This window comes from Thermobia domestica, chromosome 5 (genome assembly GCF_964235325.1).
Source record: "Thermobia domestica chromosome 5, izTheDome1.hap1.1, whole genome shotgun sequence".
In the NCBI taxonomy this organism is placed as follows: Eukaryota; Metazoa; Arthropoda; class Insecta; order Zygentoma; family Lepismatidae; genus Thermobia; species Thermobia domestica.
Window position 1 is genome coordinate 172,459,085 of NC_137458.1, and position 26,006 is coordinate 172,485,090.

The 26,006-nt window shown below is 36.7% G+C and overlaps 1 protein-coding gene across 1 annotated transcript in view; it reads right to left on the reverse strand.

The window, feature by feature from the left end:
* The window catches only part of LOC145685318 (chymotrypsin BI-like), a 118,359-nt gene extending 92,851 nt beyond the window's left edge, over positions 1-25,508 (reverse strand). Inside the window, exons 1-3 of the mRNA XM_081757692.1 lie at positions 25,494-25,508; positions 25,227-25,287; positions 19,345-19,489 (exon numbers count right to left, since the gene is read on the reverse strand). Of these exons, the coding sequence (XP_081613818.1) occupies positions 19,345-19,489; positions 25,227-25,287; positions 25,494-25,508 (221 nt within the window). The remainder of the gene's footprint in view (positions 1-19,344; positions 19,490-25,226; positions 25,288-25,493) is intronic.
* Between the last annotated feature and the right edge of the window lie 498 nt (positions 25,509-26,006).

The following is a 26,006-nucleotide window of genomic DNA, read 5'->3' on the forward strand; positions in this document are numbered from 1 at the left end:
TTAGCCGTTCGTTTAATAACAATTTCTAATCTTTATTCGTACATGATTTTGCTCATGCAAGTTATAAGCAAATTTTCCGTTCCGCTTTTATGAATTGCGGGAAAATTTGGTTGCATGTTCTCGTCCGAATAGAATACTATTTTGATTCAATACAAAAGATGGATTGCCGTGCCCAGTCAGATTGCAATGAAAAATGAAATTTCTAGAAACTGGTGGGGTTGGAAATTCTAATTTTGAGAGTACAAACTGGTACTTACTTTGCACAAATTTTTGGTAACATTTTAATCCGAATTCGTAAACCAAATGTGTTGCGCGAGCCAAGTTTCGACGTTAAGTTGGCTCCAGCGTTGAAAATTCAAATTTTATCAAATCGGTGAGGGTACAAATTCTAATTTTGGTGGTAAAAATTGATACATATCGAGTACACATTATTGGTACCATTTTCATTCGAATTGCAAAGAAAAGTAAGTTATGCAGACCAGTTTCACCCGGCACCGAAATTATAATTTCTCGAAATTAGTGGGGGTACAAATTCTAATTGCGGCGGTACAAATTGGTACATATTGGGTTCAAATTTTTGGCGCGCTTTGAATTCAAATTTGAAACAAAAATAAGTTGGCCGGCCAGTTTGACCTACCATTAAATTCATATTTCTTGAAATTGGTTGGTGCACAAATTCTAAATTTGGTGATAGAAGTTGTTACATATTGGCTACAAATTTTTGGTACAGTTTTGATTCGAATTGGGAAGAAAAAATGTTTGTGCTCGCCAGCATAACCTCCTAACAAAAATTCAAATTTGTCGAAATTGGTGAAGGTACAAATTCTTATTTTGATAGTTCAAATTGGTACATAATGGGTACTCATTTATGTAAGGTTTTTGATTCAAATTGGAAAAAGTTTTTGTGGGTTAGTTTGACCCGCCATTAAAAGTTCAAGTTCCTCGAAATTGGTGGGGCTAGAAATTCTAATTTTTGTGGCAAAAGTTGTACATATCAGGTACAAATTTTTGAACAATTTTGATTCAAATTGGAGAGAAAAATAAGTTCTGTGGGCAAGTTTGACCTGCCAACAAAATTCTGTCTGACATGACCTGCCACGCTTCACGAAATTTCTTGGGATACAAATTCTAATTTTGGTGTTACAAATTGGTACATATTGGGTACAAAATTCTGGTACCATTTAGAGTTGAATTGGGAAGAAAATGTGTTGTGCAAGGCTACTTCACTCACTATTAAAAATTCAATTCCTCGCGAAATTGGTGAGGGTGCAAATCATAGTTTTGGTGGTACTAATTGGTACAAACTGTTTACAAAGTTTTAGTACAGTTTTCATTCGAATTGAAAAACAATGTGTTGTGTAGGCCAGATTGATGTCATACTGGTCCTCCATAAAATTCAAATTTTGTCGAAATAAGTAGTGTGTATAAATTATAATTTTGGCGGTACAGGTTGGCGCATATTGGATACAAGTTTTTGGCACCATTGTGATTCGAATTTCGAAATGAAATGAAATGAAATCTTTGAATTTTACGTCCCACGGTTATGCCGGGTAGGCTAAAGAAGACGGTGATGATGAGTAATGAATGAAATGGTGGAATGAAGAAAGTGGGAGGAAATGGGAGAACCCCGAGAAAACCCACGCACACGGTATTTGTCCACCACAAAGTTGGGGGCTGAGATCGAACCCGAGACCCCAAGCACCAGAGGTGAATGCTCTACCACTGAGCCACCGCGGCCCCAAGATTCGAATTTGAAAGAAAACTAAGTTGTGCAATTCATTTTGACCCGCCATCGAAAACTCAAATTTCTCGAAATTGGTGGAAGTACAAATTCTAATTTGGTGGTACAAATTGGTAGATATGGGGTACCAATTTATGGTGCAATTTTGAATCCAATTGGAAAGAAAAAGAGTTCTGCGGCTCTGCTCCACCCGTTATCAAAAATCCAACCTTTTTGAAAGTGATAAGGGTACAAATTTTAATTTTCGGTACAAATTTGTACATATAGGGTAAAAATGTTTGGTGCTGTTTTGATTTGAATTTTAATGAAAAACAAGTTCTGCAGGCCAGTCTAACCCGCCAACCTAAATAAAAATTTCTCGAAATGGGTGGTTGTACATATTCAAATTTTGGTACTACAAATTGGCAAATATTGACTACAAATTTTTGATACTATTTTGATTACTATTCGAAAGAAAAATTATTTATGCGTGACAGGTTGACCCGCAATCAAGAATTCAAACTTGTGAGTATTAGTGGGGATGCTAATTCGATTTTGGTGTTACAAATTAGTAGATAAGTGGTACAAATTTTTGGTCAAGTTTTTACTCGAATTGTAAAGAAATTTTGTTGTCCGGGCCAGCTTCTCCTCAACCAGGCTTAGACAACCCCCCAATTGTGTTTTCTTAATTTTTCATAATCAATTATGATTAAATTAAAACCCATTGTGATACAATCCGGTACTAACCAAGTACGTTCATAAGACATACAAAAGTCATGTGTACCCAGTGTATTAAGTCGTGATTTGAGGGCCCCAATTTTGTTTCGTTAATTTTTCATAATCCAGAACGGTACAAACAAAACAAACTACGGTACAATCCGGTACAAACGAAATTCTATCAAATGAGCCAATTAAACCGATTCTAGGACATTGTGCGGGGGCTGCGTGAACTTGGCCCTCACTTTGTTTTCTTAATTTCTCATACTGCAGTACAGTACAAACAAAAATATTTGCGGTACAAACCGGTACAGACGAAGTACTTTTTATTGAAATGCGGAAATCGTTTTACCGAGAGGTGGGGGAATTAGGTTCACAAGAGTAAATTACAGTGGCTAAATTTTAAATCTACTATTATTTCTTTAACTTATAATCATATCAATTATGCCTTGAACAATATCTTAACCTGTCATTGGTTCAAAACTGAATTCCAGTGGTCCAGTTTTACTACTAGTTTTACTACTAAGAATTGCTATTAATGTTATAAAACTCATACGTATTTTATGATAAATTTTGCAATATTCATATAGTTCCTGTCGCGTTATTATGTAGTGTGTAAAAGAAGAGAGAATATGGAAAATGTTAGTAAGATGTGAAGTTTTTTTTTTTTTTTTTTTTTTTTTGCTTTTCTGAGGTTTTGAACTATGGAAAACAAGGATGTTATAAAATAGAGGATCTACTTATATGTATTTTCATCCTATTAACTCAATGAAGCCAAAACACAACAGAGCATCGGCACGTCCTATTTGGATACTCTTGTTTACACCATGCATGTTGGCTCAACACACTACGATCAGATGGGCGGAGCGGACGGAGTGGCAGAACTGTGACGTAAGGTTTCAGGATTTTGGTATACAGGCATATCTATTTTTTAACATCGTTGGTGAGACCAATTGCAATCAATATATTGTTAAGTCTGTTGCAGCTAATAGTTGCAAGTTTTAAACAAGTATTGATTCGCATTAACCTTTAAGTTAATTATATATATATATATATATATATATATATATATATATATATATATATATATATATATATATATAGATAGATAGATAGATAGATAGATAGATAGATAGATAAATGAAATTTTTGAGTTTTACGTTCCACGGTTATGCCGGTTAGGCTAAAGGAGACGGTGATGATGAGTAATGAATGAAATGGTGGAATGAAGAAAGTGGGAGGAAACGGGAGAACCCCAGAAAACCCACGCACACGGTGTTTCTCCACCACAAAGTTCACTTGGCTGGAGCAGGGCTTGAACCCGAGAGCCCTAGCACCAGAGGTGAACGCTCTACCACTAAGCCACGCGGCCCCAATATATATATATATATATATATATATATATATATATATATATATATATATATATATATATATATATATATATATATAATTTGGTATTTGATGTCCATCATATTATGACTGTGATTCCTAACTTACACCCTGAATAATCGTAATAGTTAAACTTAATAAGTGTAATATAACAATATTACTTAAGTCTGCACAGCTATGCTCAATTCAAATAGTCAAATTACACTGATAAAAAAAATATAGGTGGCGTACTTAGAAAGGTAGGTTACATGCATAATTTCTGTAGTTTTTGGACAACGTACAGCAGACATTTAACTGAAAATGCATGTTCTATTATAATTTTCGTATACGTGTGCCATCTCTACGTACTTTCCGTATGAAACAAAATAGGCGGTCAGGATCTCACACACAAATGGACGTATATTCATATAGCTGAGAAATGTAACAGAAGTTTATGTATGTGGTATACGGGAAACTTTTAGATGTCGGACATCCTGCAACGGCATGATGTAACATCTATGGGCAGTGCGTATGTAGAATGTGGATAACGTATGCTCCATACTGATTTCTGTAGTAAGCAAGAGGATTCCGTATATTTGTTAAATATACCAAAGTCTGGATTTTTCTCAGTGCATTAACAATTAATGAACAGCTAAGATCGTTTATTTTTGTATAAGGTAGAAGAATTTACAAATTATATCATTTTTGGAGCTTTCTTGATTTCAACTGATTCAGATGTTCCACTTTATATACTGATTTATTTAAACAAAATCCAAATTTATAAAAAATGCCTTAGGAACTAGGAAGTGAGTCACCTTACGCTTAGAGAATAATCACAATTATGTTATACGTTTCAGTAATTGTCTGAGGGAATCCATATGAAATCGACCAATTTCCAGGATAAAGTTTGCTGACAAGATTTTTTTTTTCATTTTCTTACCTAAGATTGTACAGTCAGCGACAGTAGAAAATAGAGGTTGGATACATAAGAAATGATAGCTTTATCCAGTAGCAGAATAGTTTCACTCGATGTCTGATAGTTGGACAACCAACATGACAGCAAATACGTGCCCGAAAACATAACATGCCACGATATTCCTCCATTTGGAGGAAAAAGTCTTACTATCTAAGAGCATCATTTAGAGAAATAACCACGAGATAAATCTCCAGAAATTTCATTCACATTAAGTTCAAAGACATAGGAATTAATGCAAAGAAAACGAAAAGAATAATACGCTTCATGCAGAAACCGAAAAAGTACGGAAAGCTAAACAAAATGAGAAAAGAAGGAAAGGAAAGAGCAAAAGACATGGGAATAAATTAAATATTAACACTTAAGGATAAACAGTGTCCGTCTTTCCCCCTGGTATAGAAGGTATACAAGGTAGTTTGGCAAGTTTAGCAGCAGGTCTAAAATAAGCCTCTTGAGAGTGGCTCTTATTTGTTAAAGAATACATAACGATCGCTTTTGGCTGTTGCAATAGTCTGTCTAAGTGGCTTGGTAAAAAAAAAAAAAAAAAAAAAACAGCGCAGCATAACAACAAAAAGGTGTTTCTCTTATATGTTAAAAATAAAAGCACAGAAAAAGTCAAAGTTTGGTAAGATGAGTGTCGGGGGACACCGAATTCTACTTCGTCCCGGGCAACGAAATTTCTTGCTACGGCTCTAAGCTCCAACACTTATCGGTCATTCAGAGTCTCATCCCTTACCTACAACAGCGTAGTTTGATTAACCTGTTATATCAAAACGTTTGGAAAGAACCTTTGAGTGTGACTCATTGACAGCTATGCAATATGTTGACAGAGTGCTAGTCTTCAGTTTAGCAACGAAGGTGCCCTTAGGCGAAATTTCACGTTGCTCTCTACTTTTGTCTGTGCCTTGTAAATCGTAACATTGTGTTTAAAGGCAAACAGAAAGAACGTCAGTTGTTTAGTAGTTCTTTGCAGAGCAACTGATAAGGCGTTTGTGTCCTTTACACAAATATTTTTTGCCAGATTGCTGTTTGAAGCCTTTTTGCATTATACACTATAAAACAACATATCCAGATTCAGAGAAATATACAGAAAGTTTAAAGCAGGGTTAAAAACATCTTTATTATTCAGATGCTTTATTATTATTGTTATTATTATTTTCTTGAGTACAGAGATACAAAGAACAAGAACTCCGTCACCATTAACATGGAAGCGAAAATGACTTCGAATTGGAAATAATAGATCAATGCATTTAATTTCGGGGAGAGGCTATAGGGCAGGCATGATCCAGGGAGCGATCGGGGCAATCGTCCTCTCCCCTCCCACGGAAGAAGAAGCATATATAAATAAAACCCATCCCAAAATTTGGAGCTCTTAAAACTAGCTAAGTAGCAGTATTACAATCCACGCCCCCCCAGAAGTCCGTTCTGGATCCGCCCCTGCTACAGGGGTACTTTAGGGTTCACTGCTTTTCCTTGCAATCCACGCTCATTGCTGGATAAGTATTATATTTTATTATATTGTCAAATTGAGCGAAATAGTTTTACCACAGCGGCAAATTCAACAATTAGGTTTAGGAAAAACAACTCATTGGTTCTAACACACACAGAAAGAGAGAGTACATTTGTTCGGCATCTTTTTTGAGGTTCGCGGCGTCTCCCAAGAAGAAATCTTGCTAAAACATATGTTGTTTTTAACAAGGAACGTAAATGGGTATCAGGTATATCAGTACTTCAAATGAAAAGCAAAAAAAGCAAAAAAAAAAAAAAAAAAAAGAGAGACAAAGATGAGTGTAATTTCCTATACTGTATTTTTGGCATTGAAGAATACCGTTACTGTTTTATTGATCTATTGTACACACTTCTGCGTTTTACTAACCAAGCCACAATCATGCTATATATACCATATATCGGCTAGGTCCAATCTGCTGCCAATGCGCCTTTTCTTCAAGGAACATTTTTTTATTATTACACGCTCAGAAACAAGGATAATCACCCGAAACCTGAGAAGATCTGGAGAATGACCCAGTAACAATAAACTGACAAGGGGAAGGAAATACAAAAGTGGAAAACTATTGTAATCTAAAGTCGAGGCATTTTTTCTTGCAATAACCGACCCTTTAAGTCGGGGGGAAGTTTCTTGAAATAATAGTAATATATTTTTAACTTGCTCCTTATTTTAGCTTACGTAGTAATTTAAGACACAAAGATTTATCGCAATTTGCAATACATTTTTCAATTTGCAGTGCAAACTGCGATGCGATACTCCATTTAAAAAATGCAAGGAGATTCCTTACCAGTTGTTCCTTCAGAAAAAAATGTTCAGGGTGAGGGGAGCACTGCTGGTACTATTCTATTTATTATTGTATTATAGACGTAATATTTTGGTCTCCTCCGTGGGGCACTCTCAGAGCTCCGGGAGGGGGGCAGTGCCCCAAAAGCATATCTGGAAGAAATACTGTTATTGACACCAAGATAAGACAAAAGGTAATAATAAACCTGGGCGCACAAATGCTTAATTTCGGAGTTATAGGCTGCCAAAAACATGAAGAAATGAACTTTAAAGGTCCATAGCTCCAAAACTAGGCGACCTACCGTAGTAGGGTCAAGACCTTATTTAGGAACTAGTACGTGCGCTATCCAAATATCCATGTTTCAGAATTCTGCCATACTTCTGCACCAATTTTTATACAGGTATTTGGTGAGTACTTCAAATTATATGCACATGGCCAAAGTTCCTCTCTAAAAATTGTCGCATGTGTACTCTAGATTCTGAAACATTGTATTTTTGGATAGCGCACATTTTAGTTTCTAAGTGAAGTCTTAACCTGACTATGATAGGTAGGGATGCGCACGAGACAAGATTTGAGGCTTTCTCGTCTCGAAAATGTGCTGTAAAAGTGATGTCTCGACTCGAAAACTGTATTCTTTTTTATTGCAAGAGCTGTGTCTCGACTCGAAATTTGTCAGGAAAATTCTGTCTCGACTCGTCTCGTGCGCATCCCTAACGATAGGTCCCATAGTTTTACAGCTATGAACCCTTAAAGCCCCGGATCCAGGATATGATCAAGGGAGCGACTAAATCACAGTTTGCCGCTTTATCCAGTGTAAAGCAGGATTGAAGCCTATTTTATCCAGTGTATACCTGAGTGTCAAGAGGGCTGTAGCTTCCCTTGGATCCGCATCTGTATAATATATATATATATATATATATATATATATAAAACTGTTTCTGAGTGATTAGTTTCTTCAAAATTATTTTTAAAAATATGTGAAGAGTTTTGAGACATTCGGATCGAATCAAGATTTTTACGAGCAGTCTCGATTCGACTCGAATTTTACAAATTGTGTCTCGACTCGTGCGCATCCCTACTTCTCGGTTCGGTTCGATATTGAATAAGCTGTGAGCCAAGCCGCACAAGTCGTTGACAACCGTACACCCAGGCAGAACACTTTTAAACATGTTTGCCTGGCACGCTATAACTTTTAACAAATTTTGGCCCAAGCACGAATACTTGATCCTCCGGAACTCAAACCCAGAACCTCGTGAACGATGTCCTTGTGTCCTAGATTTCACGACTACCGAAATCGGCAGTCAACTAGTTTTTAGTATTTAGATGCAAACCGCCTATCTTTCAAGCTTAATTACATAATTTAATAATAATAATAATAATAATAATAATAATAATAATAATAATAATAATAACAATAATAATAATAATAATAATAATAATAATTTGTAGTGGAAGTAGCAACATTGATAATAATTATATTATTTGTGCAGAATAGGTGAAAAAGGAACTTGAAACTACACACAAGATTTGGCTCGATTTGGCTCGACTCGATTCGAAACTCGATCCAAATTCGAGTCGAGTTTCGAGTCGAGTCGGAAGAAATTTTTCGAGTCGAGTTCCCGAGTCGAGCTAAAAGATGTCTGTTTCGAGTCGAATCAAGTTTAAAAAAAAACTCGCTCGAACTCGCTCGTGCCCATCCCTAACCACTGCCCCTGGGTTCAGTAGTAATGTCAGAAATCAGGCTCAGGCCACGAAGGTCAAGGAATGGGGTCCTGACGTTATGGGCTCAGGTCCCTTCTATTCACCTATTAAAGATGAAGTTATGGACGGCGTTGGCGACATTTCAAAGGTTTTGATCCGTTGAGCACAATGGTGATATCAGAAATCGATACCTAAACTTGAATCTCAAGAAACTGGGTCCGGAAGTTTTAGACACGAGTCCTTTCTAATTCCCTTTTAAACATGGGGTTGTTGGACGCGGATGGTAACATTGGAAAGATCCTAGTAGTTTGAGAACAGCGTAATGTCCGAAATCGGTTTCTGGACTCAAAGCCCCAAAAATGTGGTTCCGAATTGGCTCAAAATCAATACCTGGTTGCGTAAGATAGAACAACATTTATAGCTGTATGGATGGCTTTACCTCGCGTAATAAAATACCGACCGAATCTAATTTCTGACATCACCGCAATCTCCAAGGGACCAAGGCATCTCCAATGATTAAAGCAAGTCAATGATGATAGAAGAATTTGTTGAATGAAATGTGGGAGGAAGCGACAGTACCTGGGAAAACCCACGAATACGACCTTGTCCAGCACAAACTTACTAGGCCGGGAATCGAAACAATAAGAACCCCATGCACCAGAGATAGGGCTCTTCCACTGAGCTATCGCGCCCAACGATTAAAGCGTCAATGATAATAGAGAAATTGGTGGAATGGAAAGTGTGAAGAAGCGGGAGTACCCTGAGAAAAACCACGAAGACGATCTTGTCCACAACAAACTTAAATCACTGGGGATCAAAACAATAAGGACCCCACGCACCAGAGGAAGCGCTCTGCCACTTAGCCACCGCTCCCAATGATTAAAGCAAGTAAATGATAAAACAGGAATTGGTGGAATGAAAAGTGGGAAGAAGCACGAGAACACTGAGAAAACCCACGGATTCGATCTTGTCCACCACAAATTTACTTGACCCACCAGAGGAAGCGCGCTACCACTGAGCCACCGCTCCCAATGATTAAAGCAAGTAAATGATAATAGAGGAATTGGTGGAATGAAGAGTAGGAAGAATCGGGAGTACCATGAGAATACTCACGGATACGATCTTGTCCATTACAAACATATTATCCGGATTCATACCACATACGTCATCCGGATGTAATCAGTTATCCGAATGTTCTATTTGGTCTAGGAATTAATTCGTGCGGTTGGTACGCACACATTGAAGCTGTAGTACAAACACAAAATACATAAATACCTTAAGAAAAATATTGTTCATCGCTAGCCACCACTTTTGCCCATCTGTCAGGCAATGTACGGATTCCGTGGCGAAAGAAGTCCTCATCCTTGGAAGCGATCCAGTCAGAGACCCATGTTTCGATATTTTCTGAAGAAGTAAACCGCTGTCCAATCAAATCTTTGTTCATGCAATCGAACAAGTAGTAGACCGAAGGAGCAACGTCTGGTGAATACAGCGGGTGGGGTAAAACTTCCCATCCGACATTTTCTAAATAGGTTTTGACCGGTTTTGCGACATGTGGGCGAGCGTTATCATGTTGAACAATAAGTTTATCATGTCTGTTCTCCCATTCTGGTCGTGTTCTGGCCAGAGCTTGCTTCAAACGCATTAATTGTCGTCGATAACGTTCTCCATTCATAGTTTCACCCGGTTGCAGCAGCTCATAGTACACCACACCTTTCATATCCCACCATATGCACAGCATAACCTTTGCACAGTGAATATCTCGTTTTGGTTGTGATGGACCTGGTTCACCTGGTTTCACCCAGGCCTTTTTTCGTTTAGGGTTCTCGTAATGGATCCACTTCTCATCACCCGTAATAATTCGATGCAGAAACCCCTTTCTGCTCTGTCGTTGAAGCAGCAATTCGCAAATGGTTTTTCGTCTTTCAACGTCTCTGTCTTTCAATTCATGTGGAACCCAATGTGACATCTTTTGAATCATTCCCATGGCTTTCAAGCGTTTGGAGACTGTTGTTTGATCAACGTCTAATGCTGCTGCAAGTTGTTCCTGCGTTTGACACGAATCCTGCTCGAGCAATGCTGTCAATTCTTCGTCTTGAATTTTTTTTGGCTGTCCAGCTCGCTCTTGGTCTGCCAAGCCGAAATCACCACTTCTAAACCGTGCAAACAACTTCTGACACGTTCGCTCAGCTAGAGCATGGTCACCATACACTTCCACCAAAATATGATGACTTTCAGTCGCACTTTTCTGCATGTTAAAGTAATGCAGCAGGACACCCCGCAAAAACACTTTATCAGGCACAAATTGCGCCATGTTCACTTAACTACAAACTGGTGTTGTTGACGCTTTAATCCACTGCCCTATACTACGAACGATACGCGATGACAGGGGTTTGCAACACATGTGTGGATACACGGAACTGTGGGACGCTCCGTTCGTCGCGCCATCTCTTGACCAAATATTATCCAGGTATTATCCGTTATCTTAATTTTATAAATTATCCGGATAAATCCATTATCCGGACATTATCCGACATCCGGATAACATCCGTTATCCGGATCTTATTCGTCATCCGTTATCCATCATGCGGATAGTATCCGTTATCTATATTATCTGTCATTCGCTATCCGGATATTATCCGTCATCCATTATCCGGATATTATCCGTTATCCGTCATCCGTTTTGTTGTCCGTCAACCGGATATTGCAAATCCGGATAAGTTTCTATCCGATATCAGTATCAAAATTATCCAGATGTTACAATCCTTAATCACCATCGCAGGAGCATACACGGATAGACACAAGAGCGAGGGCGGATCCAGTGGGCGATCATGGCGATTGCCTCCCAGAAAGGGAATATTTGTTATTTTATATATAAATAAAACCCATTCCAGAGTTTGGAGCTCTTAAAAGTAGCTCTAAATAGGAGTATTACCAGCCACCGAGCCCCCAGAAGTACATCGTAGATCCACCTCTGGACAAGAGAATGGGAAACACTTATTATTCACATTCAGTTTGCGCATCTCAACAAATAAACAATATTTTCTTTCACTTCTGCATTCTACTACTGCATTCTACTGAACTGTAACGCCTTTTATGTTTAAAAATAATTATTCATTTTTCAATAATTGTTAATGTTTATAAGTTCAGTAATTCACCATGAATAGAGTCAACTAGAAGTGTTTTTGTAACGAAGAAATAACAACATGAACTGTGGAATATCTTCTCACAAACTGTCGAGAGTTGAGAGTCGACAAACTTTGCTCTTTCGTTTACCGATTACCTCGAAACCGCGGTAGCCAGAATTAGCCCAGGATAGGGGACTTGTATTAAGAAAATGAAAATCTTAGGAAAATGCAGAAGTCTTTTAGTCTGAGAGAAAAAAGGAATGAAATCTCTAATTTCTAGTTCTGTTAGTCTTGTAGCTCTTAGTCCGTATCAAAGTACTGATAGAAATATGGCCAATGAATTATGACTATTTTGTAGAACATTCCACTTTAATATCACAGGAAATTCATCTTCCGGCTTGCTTGGTTCTGAAAAGTTACAGAGTGTATTGGTGTACTATGTAAAGTATGTGTACTGTCGCTGATTTGTGATAACAATCAGAAACAGAAGTAAAAGGTAAATTGCAGTAATAGTTTTTTGTTAATTTTTATATTCAATGGGAGACAGAAAACCTACTTTTATCTTAACATTTGTTTTTCTTAAAATTTCTATTCGGGTTCACACCCTTCCCCCTCAACATTGAATACGGAAATGGAGAACTTATTTAGAATTTGATTGTTGATTCCAGTATATTTCAAGCATCACTTCTCGGACCTGGGCCTGTGATATGTTGATAGATCGCTATCGTCGATATATATATTATCATATATCAACATTCGATATCGCGAATATATGGACATGAATATATCATTCGAAATTTTCGATATCGATATTCGGGGGCGGCGAGGTATAAGGAGCCCCTAAGACTTGCGATGGATGAAGAAATTAAACTTACTTATTACAATATTGTTTTCTAATCATAATATCTTTATTACCACAAATTGCAATGTAAATACATCCACTTGCAAATTTGCAATATTATATGGTATAATTTCTTAGGCGCCAGAACTTTTCTGTTCCCTGAAAAAAGAAACAAAATATCACGTGCAAAAGTAAGTGCTTCGAACTTTTAACTAGAATTTACCATAACAAAGTTTTTTTATTTCTCTCTCTTGGAGATTGATTGATTGATTTTGAGTTTTACGTCCCGTTCAGCAGCGAGGCTATATGAGACGTGGACCTACTGATTAACGTGGAATCCGAACCACTTGAACTCCCTCCGGGAATCGGACCCGGGTCTCGTTACAAATCGGAGGATAATAATGGGAAAACATACTTTATATTTTGTTTTCAGCTATGGATTTTAGATTTGCAATTGATATATTGTTCCGTCTTAGCCGAATTTGAAACAAAAGAAGTTTCCAATGAGTTACTCAAAGAAATGTTTTCCGCCTCCAAATGAAAATAGGAAGACACTTAGAAAAACTTATTATCGGGTTTTAACACACAAACATATGATTGATAGAGTATCGACCTAAACCACTAGACCATTTTGCATGCTTTTGCGGGCTTTCTTTTAACTTTTGTGAAAGCAGTTTACTGTTCCATACTCGCATTTGTTTATTGCGATACGACTATGAGTTCTCAGTGAATATTTAGACGTCACAGCTCTTGCAATGAATAAAAGTGTTTGTAGAATAAATCACATTCAGTTTTACGTCCTAATGACATACGTAAATCAGGTTGAATTCATGAAATGATTGAAGTTGGAGTGAGCGTAAATGTCTTCATACTTACAAGGAAGGGTCACGCAGTGGCTCCGCTGAGATCGGAACGAGACCATTGTGTTTGCATTTTATATGTTATAACTAGATGGATCCCAAAGTTATACGTGCCACCGGGCGGAATATCGTGAGTTACAACATATTTTGTAATGTAAGAACTACAAAAAATTACCATGCAGAATAGTTTGAACCGTCATTTGTTCGGAAATGGTTGAGTAAGTGAAAAACTCTGCCAACACTTATCCCACCATTTTCAACGAGAAACTTTTTGTGGTAAGAAAAAATGCCCCAGGGTCCCCCGCGGGGTCCCAGATGGGGTCCAACTCAAAATTTTCAAATGGCAAGGTGGGTTAAGTGGCACATCATTTGAAATCTCTTGTAAAATGAAAGAAAATGCAGCAAGTCTCGACTCTCTACAACAACCGTGTGCAAAAGGGTGACGGGTCAAAGTGTAAACAAAAACTTAATTGGAAAGTCCATGACTACCCCTATAAATCGGAAACGGTAAGACAAATGTGGAAACAGGAAAGAAAGCGTGGCATTATTTTCAAAGCACAACGTGAAAATGTCTTGTTCCAGAGTCCCCACATGGTCCCAGGTGGAGTCCAACTAAAAAGTTTCAAATGGCAAGAGAGGTAGGACATCGTTTGAAAGCTCTTGTTAAGTGAAAGAAGATGGAGCACGTTTCGACTTTCTACGACAACCCTGTCCAAAATTGCGGCGAGTCAAAATATAAGCAAAAGCTTAAATGAAAATCTATGGCCACCTTGAATCCAAGAGACAGCTTAAAACCTATATCGAAAGGATAGGCATACCAAACTGCTGAAGCTAGGAAAACCAAATTTGGCATGAATGTTGATCAGTGGATGACGAAAAGATGCGAAATGTTCAAAAACGAAACGTCTTGAGTTCAAAATGCCGTAGTATGTATCGAACGCATGTCCAGCTCAAACCACTGGTGTTGGAGGTAATCCAATATGGCTGCCAGCGTGAAAAATGAGTTTGTATATAAATATGTTATTTCTTGGAATACTGTAATTAAACCAACAAAGTTTGGCGCAACGGTACTACTCGCCAATCTTGCAAATGATTTTTTTTTGTATATTTGGTATTGCTTGGAGTATTGCGATCAAACCAACGAATGACATACAAATGTAACCGCCACGAATACGCAGTTACGAATTACAATAGAGCCACCCACCTACTGGTGCAGCAAGTCCTTTATGCATGAACTACGTATGACAAAATTAGAGGAAGTCAGAGTTGTGTGTTCATCGCATATTCGTTATATTAAAGTAAATGATGGCGAGGGAACCAAACAAAACATATATGTGTTGTTACCGAATGAAATTATAGTTGAGATGAATCGAAATTCAATTGTTCTTTAATCTTCCTGTTGTTTCTAAATATATAATAGAGAAAAATAGAGATTTAAATTTGTACTGTTATGAACGACATAAGTTTTAACCGGCCATCTTGGATTCGAGGTGGCCATAGCTTATCAAATAAGCTTTTGATTACTTTTTGACCCGCCGCAATTTTGGACAGAGTTGTCGTAGAGAGTCGAGACTTGCTGCATCTTCTTTCATTTTGCAACAGCTTTCAAAAGATGTGCTACTTAATCCCTCTTGTTACTTGAAAATTTTGAGTTAGACCCCATGTGGGACCCAGCGAGGATCCTGGGCAAACTTTTTTATCCGAAAAAGTGTGTTCTTTAAAATGACGGGATACATATTATCAGAGTTTTCCATTTACCCAACCGTTTCCGAACAAATGATTCGGTCAAAATACTCTGCCAGCTTTGTAGTTCTTACATTATAAAATATATTGTAACTCACGATATTCCGCTCGGTGGCACGTATAACTTTGAAATCCATCTAGTTATAACATATCAAATGAAAACACATTTGTCTCGTTCGGATCTCAACGGAGCCAGTGACCCTTCCTTGTTAGGAGTCTGGATATGTAAACCCGCTTAACGTAGGGATTTATTTCTGTGAAATTTGGGACATGGCGAATAAATACGAGTGAGCTTGGAAATGTGAAAGTTCATCTGAATTTGTTTTACAATCACTTCAAAATACAACTTTATATATACTTTTAAAAAGCCATCCCTATTTTAAAAAAAGAATTTGACTGTACTCAGGCTCGTGCCGCCGCCCTCCGGTTCTAGAACTCTAAGAGCGCTATTAAGCACGCTTGACCACAGAGGCAACTCACGAAAATGCGTTGTGATATAGCTAATAGAATCGCTCCAAGCGCATTTTTACACTTGGAGTTTTAAATAACCAGTTTCTGTCTTTTTCAGTAATTCCAACTGAAGATATTGATTGATTTCCCATATTTTAACTTTGCGTGAAGTGTGAATTGTATGCTCATTTCAAAAATGCACTATTTTATGTTCTTTCAATTTTACGTACTTGTGAGTGTTCCTAAGACCTGTTGTGTGCAGCTATTTCCACACAGTTAAGCATTTTACTAATCCCCGGAGGCATAATATGTTAAACGTAGGCAGCATTCTGTTGTTATCATAGTAGTCACTTGTAAAGGCACACCTAGTATTAGTTTTTCTGTTCTTGTGTTGACCTTGAAGGACCAACAAATGCCTTTCGTGACAACGTTACGAGATGTCCTTACTGTTGGGTTAACACGCGTTCTGTAAATTTACGAAGTCGCTTTTTTAATCCTCAATCAATCCGACACACACACACACACACACACACACATATATATATATATATATAGATAGATAGATATAGATAGATAGATAGATAGATAGATAGATAGATAGATAGATATGTTGGTGCACCAGTAAGCTCCCAAGAGTACAGATTAATTCATTCTTGATTTTAATCTACAGTACAAATGCTTTTTATGAAAGCAAGGGGACTGCTACCCATAGATGGCTAAGTGAGGTAAATAAAATTTAAACTTCAAATGGAACTGGGGTGGCTCACCGACAATGGCTGATTTAATACGTTTGATAACAGCGCGGGTAATAGATTATTTATAGATAGAGCCTGTGTAGGTAAGTGGATACCGCGTGAGACTGTCGTTCTAAGGGTCTGGGGTTCGAGTCTCGGCCTAGACTGAGTTAAATTTTTTTTCAAGGAATTCAACACTATAAATGATGTTCGCGTTTAATACTGAAACAGATTTATCCTATGAAGGGAGAAAAAGCAAGACGGGGGCAGGGGGAAAGACGGACACTGTTTATCCTTAAGTGTTAATATTTAATTTATTCCCATGTCTTTTGCTCTTTCCTTCTTTTCTCATTTTGTTTAGCTTTCCGTACTTTTTCGGTTTCTGCATGAAGCGTATTATTCTTTTCGTTTTCTTTGCATTAATTCCTATCTCTTTGAACTTAATGTGAATGGAATTTCTGGAGATTTATCTCGTGGTTGTTTCTCTAAATGATGCTCTTAGATAGTAAGACTTTTTCCTCCAAATGAAAGAATATCCTGGCATGTTATGTTTTCGGGCACGTATTTGCTGTCATGTTGGTTGCTCAACTATCAGACATCGAGTGAAACTATTCTGCTACTGGAAAAAGCTATCATTTCTTATGTATCCAACCTCCATTTTCTGCTGCTCAGTGGTAGAGCGTTCACCTCTGGTGCTAAGGGTCTCGGGTTCAAACCCTGCTCCCGCCAAGTGAACTTTGTGGTGGACAAACACCGTGTGCGTGGGTTTTCTCGGTGTTCTCCCGTTTCCTCCCACTTTCTTCATTCCACCATTTCATTCATTACTCATCATCACCGTCTCCTTTAGCCTAACCGGCATAACCGTGGGACGTAAAACTCAAAAATTTCATTTCATTTTCCATTTTCTACTGTCGCTGACTGTACCATATTCAGGAAGTTCTAAACGGGTATTTATTTAGTTTTAGCCGCGCCGGTTTGTCTGTAGCGGCCATTTCGTGTAGGCGCGTTGCGTATTTTCAACTCTTCAGATGATTCCGTTAAACGCTGTGACTTTTTAGGTTTTAAAGATAATGAGTTCTAACCAAAACTATATGAAAGATAATAGAATGGATAAAATTATGTGCTCTGTAGACACTGAGACGTACTTTAGAACGTCGGGGATAAAGCTCTGAACATTGATGTTGGAAACATAAAAATGATCGTTTTGGAATGTACATTTGGAAACAAAATAAAGCATACTCGCCTTTAATTTTTTGTCTACATAGAGACTAGATAACAGACAATGTCCGAAACAAGTTTCAGGTTTGAGAGCCATATACTTGATTTTTTGGAAACTTTTAAACATTGCGAATTTTCGAAAATCGTGTATTTTCACCATCAAATATCTCAGGAACGACGCAAGTGAAAAATCCAAAATTTGCACACAATAGATTATAGTTTTGCAGTAACATGTGAGTAAAATTGCATTACTGAGACTTGAGTAATTTCTGAGTTGGAAGTTGTTGCAATGATGTGAAATTCGAAATTTTAACAGGTGAACAGATTTTCAGGTTTTGTGTTGACAGTATCTCAGGCATACAATTTATCTATGTTTCATCAGAAGAAGTGCAGCCAAACAGCAAGAAATTCAAGACTTGCTACTTGTAAAAGGATTATCAATACCCGATCATATCATAGATTTGTACCTCTGACGCAAACATAAATCAGATATTATGAGTTGTCACAACCAGATGAATTTACGGATTGCAGTGCTTCAGTACTTCCAGAGCATAGCATGTTGTCATTTGCACCTAATGGTACCGTAATCTGTATTTATGACCAGAAATGACGGATTGGGAAAACTGTAGACATCAGTCAGGACGATCTTTTTGTTCTCTTTTTCAATCTCCATGGCCCAAGAAGCTCTTTTAAACTACCTACGAATGACAGTATGCGGGTGGCAATCACTAAGGTTCTCCGGAAACTGTCAACCACAGAGTTCACAATTTCTACAGGTCGTACTTTCAATATCAATGTCAAATCCTGTACACAAATTACTAAACTATTTACCTCACTGATGTCTTAACAGCAGTGCTATAGGCAGAAAAGAAATAACAAACGCGTTTCGTTTTTTTGTACAAGATATGATTCATAAATGGTGCACATTTTTACAATTTAACATTACTGTCGTGTTATTTTGACTTTTGCTACAAAGTATATATCCACACCTCATGGCGCTTAATGATATTAAGTTCCAGTAAAGAAAAACTTATAACTCAGAAACCATTCAAGCCTCAGTGATGCAATTTTACCCACGTGTTGCTGCAATACTATCGTGTGTTTTGTGCAAATGTCAGAGTTTTCACTTGCGTCCTTCCTGAGATATTTGATAGTAAAAGTAAACGATTTTTCAAAACTTTGCAATGATTAAAAGTTTCCAAAAAAACAACTATATGGCTCTCAAACCTGAAACTTGTTTCGGACGTTGTCTATTTTATTACATAGTCTCTATGTAGACAAAAAATTGAAGGTGAGTCAAATTTATTTCGTTTCAAAATGTACATTCCAAAACGGACATTTTTAGGTTTCCAAAATCAATGTTCAGAGCTTTTCCCCCCGACGTTCTGAAGTACTTTTCAGTGTCTACAGAGCACAGAATCTTGTCCATTCCATTATCTTTCATATGGTTTCAGTTTCAACTCATTTCTTTAAAACCTAAAAAGTTACAGCGTTTAACGGAATCCTCTGAAAAGTTGAAAATACGCTCAGGCGTCAACAACCATCATTGGTCGATTTAATTTGGATTGACCCGTCTCTGAACAATACTAATACTTACTCAGCTATGCAGTGAGCGGCTGTGAGAACCCAATTAGATGAAATAAGTGAACCACCACATATAACGGCTCCATTTGAAACAACAATTGCTGCTTGGTATGGGAATTGACCATGTCTAGCTATATCTCCGTGAGCTATCTTTGGACCTGGTTTGACGAGAGATAGTATAAGTATCACATAATACATATAACATAAATAACACGTAGTACATATAGCACATCTTTTGCAGGGAACAGAAATTTATAAATTCTATGGAAGAGATATATTTCTTGATTTCACAATAGGAATGTATAAGTACTCAAATTATATAAGAAGCTTATGTGTATAATAACTTAGAAATACGAAAGAAAAATTGTACTTTATATCACATAGTACATCATAATGTAAATTGTTATATTAAGACAGTGTACAAAGTGATTTATTGAAGGGTCACTAAACCGTCCCGCACGCAAGGCCATATGAAATGTTTCCCACTACTATCATTTATACATTTACCCACCGTCGCTGACGAGATTGTTTCTTACGGACACATCACCGCACTACTACGCGATCCCCTACTGTACTCTTGCCCTGACTCGGTTAGATAGCAATCGTGCTTTTATTGACCATCTAGCACACGTTGGTTTCTGTTTTTAACTTTCCTCGTATCTTATGTACTGTAGTTTTATGCCATAATACACGTTGCAGAGAACATGAAAATTACATTAGATTATTCCATCCATAAAAATCAGGTTTAGCTGAACACAGTGTAACAGAAGGCCATAAAGTTTTATTTAAGGACACATCCATCATTACCAAGAGCACCAGTTACTGGACCAGGATAGTAGCCGAATATCTTGCCATAGTTCATGAACCGAACAACGTTAATAGAGACACTGGATTTCAACTCAGCCCCCTGTGGAACCCGGTCATCGGTACCACAGCAAAGAAAACGACACACAAACATCCAGATAACCCTCAGCCAATCAATAGCACGGACTGCGGAACATAGCCAGCCATTCACAGCTCCAGTTTTTCAGATTGAACCAGTCAATCAGGAACCAGCATTTTCAGCCAATCAGGAACCAGCATTTTCTCCAGCCCAGAGTATATATTACTTATCCGCTGATCTCTACATAATTGCCCTGATGATGATAACGATGACAGCTCTCGAAACGTTGGCCTATCCACCAGTTTTCACCTGGCTGATTGTCCGAGAAGAACTTTATCATATACGCCGCCAGGAAAGCTTCAAATCTTACTTCAAACTTATTTTTGTCTAACAAAATAGCTGGAATCACGTCGAAAAAAAGAAAAGTGTGCAATACCCGAATTTACTGTCTGTAATGAGACTTGTATGCCACAGTCAGTATATACCGGTACCAGTATATCCAGAGAACCTGATAGTTAGTGAAGGTGAATCTAGTAATGAACAGGAAGAAGATTCAGAAGATGGGGGTTCCAGTCATGCCGACCCAAAGTTTAAATTGCTCTGTGAATCAAATACCCCACACATTTTGACACAAGGTGATCTCAACGATCTTATTCGCGATTTAAAATTGTCTAAGCAGCAATCTGAGCTTTTAGCTTCGCCATTGAAAATATGGTATTTCATTTCTCCCGATGCAAAAGCGAATGATTCTCGTGACCGCCATGCTGCTTTTTCTGAATATTTCTCGAAGGAAGACGACGTAGTTTTCTGTAACAATATCGAATTCGTTATTGAGCCTCTTTCATGCATACAGTGAAGATGAGTGGCGTCATAGATTCCAGTAAATTGAGTTTTAAAGCAGTTCTTCTCCACAACGTTAACAAATTTCGTTCTGTTCCGATTGCTCACGCAATTAACGTTAAGGAGTCTTTTAAACTGCTATTCACTCTTATCCAATATGATAAATATAAATGGAATATCTGTGGAAATCTAAAAGTAATTCTTATTTTGCTTGGCATGCAGCCGAGGTATACAAGTACTGCTGCTTTCTATGCGAGCGGGACAGCAGGGACAGAAAAAAATCACAATTTGGAAAACATTGCCTGCTCGCAATGAACTGCTGCCTGGACACAAAAATGTGGTGAACTTCTCTCTTGTTGACCTAAAAAGATGTGCATTTACCTCCATTGCACATTAAATTGGGATTTCTCAAAACCTTTGTGAAAGATATGGGTCAAGCATCACTTGCATTCGTGCACTTGCGACAGAAGTTCCCAAAGATCAGTGATGCTAAAATAAAGGAAGGAATATTAGGGAATTAATGAATAATAAGAATGTTGTTGACTTGTCGAGTGATGTTGAGAAAATAGCATGGCTGTCCTTTGTAAGAGTGTGCGATAACTTTTTACGTAACCAAAAGGTAGAGAATTATGGCGATATTGTGCATGAACTAATGAGATCATATCACTATGGGATGTAACATGTCACATAAACTGCATTTCCTGAAAGACTATTTGGTCTTCTTCCCGAATAACCTTCTTACCATCAGCGACGAACGTGGTGAACGCTTGCGCCAGGATATCTCTCAAATGGAAAAATGTTATTAAGGGAAGTGAAATTCAACAATGTTGTCTGACTATTGTTGGACCTTACGACGGGACTTTTCTGAGGCATAGTTTCGCAGGAAATCGAGTAGAAAACATTTCTAGGTAAGTTTCTTAATTTTTACTTACTTCTACGCTACTCACTCCTTTGATTCCTTTCTGTACTAATACCGATTTTTTAAAAACTTTATGTAAGAAACTATTGTTGCGAGACCATGACTTTATGATAAATACATAGAGTACTTAAATTGCAATTGGCACGTACAAAAATTAGCTTCACATGCAAACTGGGGCCGATGGAAAAATTCTGCAATTTGATCTGGATTCAGGGCCCAATTATCTTTCAGGTAGTTTTTTGTTCTTGTGACAAAAACTTTGTTTTTATTTATTTATTTATTTATTTGTTTTTATATACCAGTGTTATCAAACAGAAAGTGGAAGAATTCCCACTTTTAACGCTGATGGCTGTAAAGTGAAAACGGTCATAGACAGAGAGATGCGATCTTCTACAATCGACCAAGCGTGATGTTGAGAAAATAGCATGGTTTTCTTTTGTAAGAGTGTGCCATAACTTTTTACGTAACCAAAAGGTCAAAATCTATATTTTGACGTTATATCTTAATCCTTGACCCTTTACTAAATCTGGAATTGTTGAAATCCACTAAATCTTTCTGATTTCAATATTGATCTACGTCCAGCAAAATGATATGTTTTTATTGTTGTTGTTGACTCTAAAAATATATATACTATCTTCCTACTTAACCCTCTATACAAACCTAAAGTGAGACAAATCAATTATTTCCAGTTTCAACATTGATCATTATGGTGTGAAAACAGTAACGGATAGCTATAAATGTTTTTCTGCAATCAACTAAATGCCAAAGAATATATGTTTCACCTTGACTTTAATATTTCTACTAAGTTCGGAAGTGACAAAAATTCACTACCTTTGATTTTTTGCCGATCGATATAGGTAAAAAAAGAAAAAACGGTAAAAAAAAGGGAAACTGTGTTCTGTAGTCGATTGAATGTAGTTTTCTGTAGTCGAAATATGCTGCACATTTCATTTGCTTCCTTAACTCTCTACTAAAACTGGAAGTAATAGAAATCAACTACTTTCGGTTTTAACGTTGATCGTTACATAGTGAGAAAGGTAATAGATAGAGAGAAGGGGTTTCGTTGAATCGATTAAGCGTCTTAAGAATATATTCCGTCCATACTTTAACCTCTGTATTAAAATCAAAAGTGGATAAATATGCTACCGGTGTCGTAAAACTACTACTTGCTTCAATTTAGACCCTTTTTTAACAAACTTACTTTAATACAATTTACTATTTGTTGTAAGCTTTAAGTACTGTAGGAATCTTAAATATATATCTGGTGCTATTAAGAAATAATATTCATTACATTTTTTGTGAAAATAATGCAAATTAGAAGAGACAATTCGGCTTTGTGCCCATGCCATTTTGATTACAGGTCATACTGTAACCATTAAATTCATTTGAGTTTAACATCAATTAATGATAGGATCGACATGGTTTTAAGGCCGTATCACCAAATATGATAAAATACGCTATGTTTGAATAAAATTAATTATATAGGTTATTTAATTGAATTTTAAAGGGGAGTTACGAAATATACCAAAATTCGTAAATAAGTTTATACTAGAGTATTTATTGTAGCAACCATCGAGCTCGGGTACAATATACCTAAGGACTAGCTGAAAGACCCGATTTTCGAACGGCTTCAGTGAAAATACATAAGCTATTTGAATTCACTTCCCCCCTTACGAGACGCATTTTATTTTATCTACCCTTTAGGATAAGCCTGTCAATTAGTATGATATGATAAAATTTATCAAGCGGGAACGAAGTAAGTTTTAATATTCATTTCAAACGGATCAGAAACTTTCTGTGACACTATCACATACAACAGACAATGTCTATTCCAATGTTGCGGAATTCACCTTCCCTGTCCCTTTAAACTGAAGTTTTCGAAAATCTAGCGTCACATGCCTGCGTACTTATAATGAGTAGTTTTCATTTTCCGAACTTCAGGGGCTCATGAGTTACTGTTTTTTCCGCATTAATTTTGGACCTAATACTTATTTAGGATAAGGCCTTTAATAAAAGTTGTCATTAACACCTACCTCGAGTCACATACTAACAAGGAGACTTACGGAAGTTAACTCACCAATTTGAATGACACTTCATACTTGTAGAACATCGAAAAATAATCGACACGTATTTTTTTATTTCAGCAATGAAGCGGGTTTAAGGACAGAAACCTCCCTTTGAGCGTTAAGGGTCATCCCCAAGTATAGACAGAAAACAATCATTTAATTTAGAAGAAAACATATTGCCAGGGTAGTTTAGGACAGATGATTCAAAATCTGATGTCAAAAGTACAAAATTCGAAATGGCCGTTAAATATAGTGATTACAATTACAAAAAGTCTTCTCGTTTGAAATGCTCTGCACTTAGCCAAGAACAACTATAGTTGGCAAGAATTACTACTAGAAAGTTACAGACCGATTTGAAACACTTTTCGGTACTTATTTTAATTGGATGTTTCATTAAAGCGATTATGCGTACCTCTCACTATACCGTTTAAGGGACGCAAGCAGTAGAAATTGTGGCACAATCAATAAAATCTATGACTTGTAGCTTTACTATACTGCTTTTAATTTCTGCAAATGGTATTTTGTTATCAACGATGTCAATTGTTTTGCAGAAAAAATAGAACTTTTGGCTCTGTAGTACAAAACGACGCGCTTGAAAATGTACTTATGAAACCATTAAATTCGGAAGGTTTCAAGAGGTTTATCTCGTAGCGTCTAATGCAAAGTCAATTTTGTTATTAGATTCGTGCACTGGTCACAATTCATCAACTTTTGAACCTATTTTACGAACAAGGCAGCTTTAATCATAAAAGGTTTCTGAATAAAGATAAACTATAAAGAGAAATCCGAGAAGGAGGTTGATGTATGTGATTTTGCACCTAATTTATCACTTCAATTCTCTTTATCCAACAATTTTCTTTCGAAGGTTATCAAGTTTTTCGATTACAATCCCTCTATTCATTAATCGAGTGTCCGTTTGTGACTTTGAAACCCTGGGAAAGTGTAAGCTTACGAAGTTTTCCTCTGATAAGAATAATTTAGCTCTTGCATTACAGGAAGCATCTAGTAGGACAGAAAATGTGGTTATCCCAAACGTGTTACAGCGGTCTTAAACAGTAACATTTATGAATAACCAGTACAATTTTGCACTTTAAATGAAATAACTAAGTATTCACCCTTCTTGATAAACACTACGATATTATCAAATAAAATTACTAACACTTACAAAGCTTATTCAAATATCTTACCTTTATAACTTACAGCGTCATTAAGTTTTATATCTTCATCAATTGAACCTAATGGGACAGCCTGGAATATAAAAACAAAATAACTACTACTTTAAAATACGTTGTGTTAGATCTAACACAAAGTCATTCACACATAATATATAAAAGTATATTTTATAACCATTTTCTGTTAAGATTTAAGTAGTGTATTTGTATTACGAGGTGGTATAGTTTATACAAATGTTAAACTGCTAATAAACTTCAAATGCAGTTTCATAAATATCTTACCTGAACTACTGTCATTATGCACAATGTTGTCAGGAAAATGTACATTTTTGAACTAATGACGATACTATGTAGTATGAATACTGCATTACGTTCAGAGAACCATTGTATTTATACGCCTGCTACAGTAAAAATCCATTCTTTATTTTAGAAAAGATCATGTTATCGTGAATTTTTATATTGCTTTGAGTCTCTTTTAAAATAACAGGAAATATCACGTAGATTAGGTTTATCTATATAAGGTGACCTACTACCCCTATTTAATTATATTTACTACATATTCACAAATAGTATTAAGTACTTTCATTTTAAAAATGCTATACTATTTAATGGATACTATTGTGTTTGCTTGAATCATATTTATTTTGAATGTTTGCCAAAAGAGTCTTTTTATCTTTAGATATTGAAAAATTTACTATTTGATCCTTGAAGTTTTATTGCAATTTTTAGAATTGAGAAAGAAATTCACTCTCGATTTCTTATATCGTATCCACACATATTGCTAAACAAAAAAAT